This window comes from Saccoglossus kowalevskii, chromosome 15 (genome assembly GCF_978046115.1).
Source record: "Saccoglossus kowalevskii chromosome 15, keSacKowa6.1, whole genome shotgun sequence".
Lineage (NCBI taxonomy): Eukaryota > Metazoa > Hemichordata > Enteropneusta > Harrimaniidae > Saccoglossus > Saccoglossus kowalevskii.
The window spans coordinates 27,745,342-27,752,318 of NC_140655.1; the positions used below are offsets into that span (position 1 = coordinate 27,745,342).

General features: G+C 40.1%; 1 protein-coding gene across 1 annotated transcript in view; it reads left to right on the forward strand.

Moving 5' to 3' along the window:
* Positions 1-5,142, forward strand: part of LOC100366845 (matrix metalloproteinase-19-like) — a 6,561-nt gene extending 1,419 nt beyond the window's left edge. Inside the window, exons 3-8 of the mRNA XM_002730707.4 lie at positions 501-759; positions 902-1,123; positions 1,597-1,842; positions 2,366-2,458; positions 3,012-3,185; positions 4,088-5,142. Of these exons, the coding sequence (XP_002730753.2) occupies positions 501-759; positions 902-1,123; positions 1,597-1,842; positions 2,366-2,458; positions 3,012-3,185; positions 4,088-4,458 (1,365 nt within the window). The 3' untranslated portion in view covers positions 4,459-5,142. The remainder of the gene's footprint in view (positions 1-500; positions 760-901; positions 1,124-1,596; positions 1,843-2,365; positions 2,459-3,011; positions 3,186-4,087) is intronic.
* The last annotated feature ends 1,835 nt before the right edge of the window (positions 5,143-6,977 follow it).

The window sequence follows — 6,977 nt, forward strand, 5'->3', positions numbered from 1 at the left end:
CCACGGTAATGTGTCACATCAATAGTATCAGCGGACTATAGTAGATTCACCACTAGGATGTAAAGTTCAATATCGTCCCAAATAGACTAGAATAAATTACGATGTTTGATTCTGTCTAAAAATGTACATATATATATTTCCATATATCTATTCGAACGCCGACGAAAATACAAAATTATATTAAAATTTCATTAGAAAAACAAATTGCCTATTTTTATTTAAATTTCTATGGAGTTTTGGTACAGATGAACTTAATTTCAAGTTCACTGCAGGTCTTGGTCAAAATATTTCGGAAAATATGAAAAATAGCTTTATTGCTCAAAGATTAAAACAAAATACTCCGCTGAATGGAACGGCAACTCTGTACTATGATTACTCTTTAATTTGTGATTTGATTCTGATACAAATGTAAGTGTTCTTAAGTGTCTGTACATACACTGAAAGGAAGTGACGACACAGGATGTGTGGTCAGGCGAACATTGCACCCATTATGGTTACAGGAGTATCTCAAGACATACGGATATCTCTCTCATAATCGAAACACGTTCGATCCGGAGGAAGAACGAGGAGCAATAATGACTTTTCAAAGAATGGCAAATTTAGACATGACGGGGCGTCTAGACAAAGCTACCATGAACATGATGAACGTGCCTCGTTGTGGCGTGGAGGATATGATTGGCTCAGCTGTTATGGGCTCTGATAACGAGGCGACGATCTCTAAGTTCATGCCAGAAAGGTTAAGAAGATATGCCTTAGGGGGTAAGTCTCGACTCGCGTACACATTCAGCATTTACACAGGATTAAACCTTTACTTATACGTACGAACAATGAGTAAAACTTGATACTGGGTGATACGTGAGTGCGCGCCAAAGAAAATGTTTCTTTCATGTTTCGCACACAGGATACAAATGGGGAAAAACTGACCTGACGTTCCGATTTCTGAGTTATACCAGTGACATGACGGATAGTGAGCAGAGGGACGCCATCTACCGATCGTTCAAGCATTGGAGTGACGTCACTCCTTTGACGTTTACCGAGGTTTCCAATGGCGAAGCAGATATTCTTATAGAGTTTGCAACGGGTGTACATAGCGATGGTCCAGGGGCTGCATTTGATGGCCCTGGTAAGAAATTACATATGTAGTTATTAACCCCGTGAACGACATAACATTTCCGGCCAAAATGTTATTAATATGTGTGGAATTATTTGTTAAATTATGTGAGAATAATGGACATTGGCGCCCAAATGGTCATTTCGTTATACCCGTATGTATGAGCATGACACTGAATGATTCGGCCATTTATCCCGCACGAAATGTTGACGTCGTCGTTCATAGTTTATTTTAAAGCGAGGGAGTCGTCACCTGCTCATGCGTCAGATGGCCATAGAGTGTCAATGTTTACAAACAAGCGTCTACCCATGAGCCTTTGCGTTTTAGCGTGTGTTGTTATCATCGCTTGGGACTCAGTTTCCACGCGTGCGCAGGTGACGACCCTCCCGCTTTAACTAAACATTAACCACCTTCAATTATCCATAACTATGTAATAAATAATGTCCGTCACATAGAACATTACATTTGCATTAATTATTATTTAGGTGGAACGCTGGCGCATGCGTACTTCCCTGAAGATGGCGACATGCATTTTGACGACGATGAGTATTTTACAGTGAACTCCGACCATGGCATCAACTTAGATTTCACGGCGACACACGAATTAGGACACAGTCTGGGATTATCCCATTCAGGAGACCAGAACGCCATCATGTATCCATTCTATCTAGGATACGTGCCAGATTTACAACTCAAACAAGATGACATCATCGGCATTCAAACTTTATATGGTAATTTATTTAAATTTATAACCATTTTTTAAAGCACGATATTTTTTTAAGTATTTTCATTTTAGTAAAAGTTACTCTTGGAAACAGAGTTTTTCCATCATATCCCATACTATCTCATCTATGATCACAGTACATGCACCGCGAGTTGCGTCAATTGTCAATACAGAGGGCGTCCTTCCGCTACCTTTTACCCCGAAGAGTAGATATGATTTGTCTGTCCAGTGTATCACTGATCACAAATTAGTCTTTCATGTTTAAACAGCCTAAAACTAAGCTAGAGTTATGAATTTTTTAATGTTACAAACTTTAATAATTTTGTTCGCCCCTCTAATTTCGATATGTAAATAGGTCTGTGACATGATTTTGGTCTGTCTGACATCCATTGAAATATTCGACTATTTGCGCATGTGCTCGGAACACGGTCGTGATCGGTGCATTATCCGCTATTAAGTGTTAATCGGTTAAGTTTGATTATTGACTGTTATCTATATGTATATATATATATATATTTACCCAATTTCAGGATCGAATGAAGCCGATGTCATAACCGACGGGACTCCAGTAGACCCAGGTGCACCCGACGTATGTACGAGTGACTTCGATGCCGTTCTTACAGGTACATGATTTTCATATCGATCTCCGATACACGGATTTCCTCCTCGTCATTTACTTGCGCGATCGTACGTTGTTACATTTTAGAAAAGGAGATCTCCGAACTGTTCCTTAAAGCGCGGTGGTCGCCGCGCTGCGCATGTGCGACATTTGTGTTGATAAAAAAATGATTTTCCCACAATCCAATGCGCTCTTCAAATGGAAATCACAAGTACGAGGTTTGATTTGGGCGCGACTTGCACTGAATACCAACGGTGACTTCTTTGATACCTTCCAATCACCTAAAAATACCTAATTAAAGCTTGGGAGCGTCTCAGTACTCGATAATCTGCGCAACGGTCGAAGTTGCCATCTTTGTTTATATGAGACTCATATATCTCGCGCATGCGTGGCGCGACGACTACCGCCCTTTATAACATAGAACAAATACCAAATTGCGCATAATGTAATGCACGTGATAATCGTCATGTCACCTGACCAATGCAATTATGTTTAAATTCGTATGGGAATTTCTGCGATATTTTAACACTGTGACAAAATCTGTCTTATCGTTATAGACTACGACAAAAACACACTGGTTATTAAAGGGCTGTATCTTTGGAAGCTGCATGGCAACGACGGTGTGGTGTCTGGATACCCAAGGAGACTGAAGGAAGAATTCCCCGGTCTCCCCGGCAATATCAATACTGGGTTCACATCGTTTTGGTCCGGAAGAACGTTTTTCTTTAAAGGTAAACATAGATATACCATATATACCATATAATCTGCAAAATAAGTTGAAGTTGTTCAGTTGGTTTTTGGATCGGGCGGTGGTCCACGGATACACAACGCATGGTCTAATGCCATGCAAACCATCGGTATATACTTAAACGGGGGGGCAGTTGATACATAGCTGGGTAGGGAGGTGCCCCTGTATTCAAACGTGTGGCCATTTTTATACATTGATAGTTGCAAAATCGATACCCATATTTATACCAAAGTACCATTTCTGTCATCACTGTTTATTCCAAATAAAACAGTTACCGTATTTGCTCTATTAGAAGAGCATCTCCAATAGAAGCACATGTAAGCCAGCAGTTGCATTGTATATTGATTTATTAAAATATGTATTTTTACCATAGAAACACCTCTGTCACTCACACAAGAGCATACTATTAACACAATGTTCAGGTTATTTATACCAAATCGGAAAAATATTGCCGATATTTATACCTATCTTGACCAGAAATAAAACCGACTATACTTATACCTAAAATCCAAAAAACGCGACCCATTTCAGGGGCACGTCCCCATTAGGCAAGTTCTATGTATTGTCCCCGGAGGGGGGGGGGGGTACTAGCCCGCATCGCGTCCGGCGGAACTGACAGATACAGTATTATTCTGTATTCTTTCACGAAACTGAGAATGTGACCTTACTTCACGAACTTGGGACGCATGTTTATTTAGCCGGCCAATCGATATTAGCTGCGTTCAATGAACTTGAAATTAATTTTTCCATGATCCAATTCTGAGGTATTCAACTATTTTAGAGTGAGTTTAGTCTAGAACTTCCCATTTGATTTGTGAATATGAATTGTGAGTGAGTTCCGGTTCCCCCATGAATGTGACAATTTGAATACTTTGGTGTTTTCAGGTGATCGATTTTGGCGTTTTTATGGCAGCGAGCTGGAAGCTGGTTACCCGAAAAACATACAAGGTACTGGACTCCCACGGAACCCAGATGCAGCATTTGTCTGGTCTGGAGACGGCAAAATCTACATTTTCAAAAGATCGAAATATTACATCTGGAACGAGAACGATGAGAAAGTGATTCCCGGCGGTGTCCGGTCCATACGTAAACACTGGGCAGGAATTCCAAGTAAAATTGACGCAGCGTTTAGTTGGGTGGATGGTAACACTTACTTCTTCAAGGGTAATTCATATTGGCTGTTCAACGATATGGAAATGAGGGTGGAATATGGGTACCCGAAGGACAAGTCAGAGGACTGGCTCAACTGTAACTAAGTAGGTTTTGTCTGGAAGATTGCGCGATGTCAGCGTGACATTAATTCGGTTCAAGTTATGAAACAGGGCTAGCCGTTTTGGTGATGCTAAGTGGCCGAGTTGTGTAGATTTAGCGCAAACTGTGAATGTGTAAGCCGAGTCATGTACGTAGTTTGCATGTATTTCTTTTTGTATTACGGCATTTTTGATTTTATATGTTGTATTTCATGTAATAATATGCCTTAATATCACCCATGTATCGAAACGTGCAATTCTCTTCTGAAAGTTGTTTCATTGTAGATTATTAGAAAGCAATTGTATTTCAAGTAATTACTGTCGATCGTTGTCAAATGTATTTAGTATTAATCGTAATAGTCTTTTCCCATAAATCGCGCCCTCTATAGTTGAATAAGAGTACGTGTATTTAGATAAGATATCTTTGTTGTTTGATAGTCATATTCCTATTTCTGTGTGCAATATTAAAGAGTTTTCGAGATTGTGATTTTTTTTTCATTTTTTTGAATAAATAAATATGCTTTTATTTGGCAAAATACTTTTCTCCATAAAAACGAAAGAATTTTAGAATGTCGAAAACGGAAATCTTGTCTTACTCTCCCCGACTGTAACATTCTAAACATATCTTTTATTTTTTGTAATAAATGTCATTTATTGGGAAAACAAATAAATCAAAATGTTTAATTATTATTATTTAGGTGTTTTTTTTTTCAATAGAAATGTAACTTATTAGCTTGGTGCAATCCTGATTACTGATCGTGTTCGACACTGTGATTTTGGGTAAACTGTGTTGCAATAGCGCCCTCAGTAATGAGTCAAGCCAATCCTACGGCATATCAAGAACGATATATTCTCGGCTGGTGTGGTGTGGTGTGATGTCACGTGAGCTACATTAACTTATTAACAAAATTATACAGTGGTTCTATTCTATGTGCTATAATAATGTCTATGATGTCTATGCCGCTGGATATCATCACGTACTTCCATAGCGCGCCATCAGTGCTGACGCGGATATATTCTTTTATTTTTTATTTCAGTTATAGTGCATACATGTTGAAATGCGCAGCTTAAAGCGGGGAGTCGTGACCTGCGCATGCGTCAGATGGTCATAGCATGTCATTGTTTACAAGCAAGCGTCTACCCATGAGCCTTTGCGTTTTTAGCGTGTGTTGTTATCGCCGCTTGGGACTCAATTCCCGCGCGTGCGCAGGTGACGACCCTTCCGCTGCAAGGTAGCAGCTGGCGTAAACGAGTAAGATGATGATATATAGATTGTCATAGTAGCATGCTTAGGAACATTTAGAGAATATCCGAATCACAAATCAGTGTTTAATTCCCCGATCTCATGTTGATACTTTAAGTTCGGCAACGGATACCGCAAAGAAATAGTAGTTTTATGTATATTAGAGAGCAATTACGTGGTGTTTTCTTGTATGGCTACTAGGTGTGAAGAAAAGGAAATACTACAGGCAACTGATCTTCTTTGCCGAAAAACCAACACGAAATTATCCACGAAGGGAAATAATATTGAATCCCTTCCTAATACCTTGTTTCCCGAGCTTATTGTGACGATTATGTTTTCACTTTCACAACATGAAGAAACGTACCAATCAGAATGTCGGGTATAAATAAGTTTATGGCAACACTGGGGGTTGTTGACACATATAATGTAAGCGAATACAGTGTGCAGATTGTTCATGAGAATATACGCCTCGTAAGTAAATGCCAGTCAAGTGGTGAGAACATATATTAATACACGAGTCACTAATGTGGGGGGCATCTGACGTGACACATTCTCACAGCGTGCAGACCGCAGTTATTTTTGATATAATACATTGTTGTGTGCAAGCAGGGCGCTGTCTCTTTCATTACAGCTCCCCGGTGCAACCGACATCACTGACTTGCGAGCATTCTATTGTATTGAACCCCGAAAACAGTTTGGCTAAATGCTTGCCGTGACTTTTACTTCGCGGATAATTGTAAATGAAACCCGGTCACCCAGGCACAAATCTGATACCCGCCCGCCCTTTGTGGCTGCATGGTTGATTGTATCATGGAAGGTACTAACGTCCGTTAGTACCTTCCATGATTGTATACAACGATTCATGGTATGCAGTGGTGGTTGTGCAAGTCACCTGGAGAACGGCGAGGGCGGGGTCGATAAATTAAACCACAGTCCCTAGAGGGACTGTGATTAAACACTTAGTCTATAGAGTAAGTCAAATATTTAAATAAACGGAAACCATACACTCATGGACTTACTAACACGTAGCACGTCCATGATGCACTGTAATGTAATTCAAAGAATTGGACGTTTGTCCCAGTCGCTCATACCGTCCTGTCATTTCCGCTCAGAGCCCTGTAAAGTCAGTCTATGCACAGTCTAGAGGGACTGTGGTCTATGGTATGCGCTATCTGTTGTCGGATAATAGCTGTACTCTCGCGTGATTTTGTGTGTTCTCAGATACACAGAAGACTATATAAGGGCGAGGGTTGTAGTAATGCGAACAATACGAACAACGGAA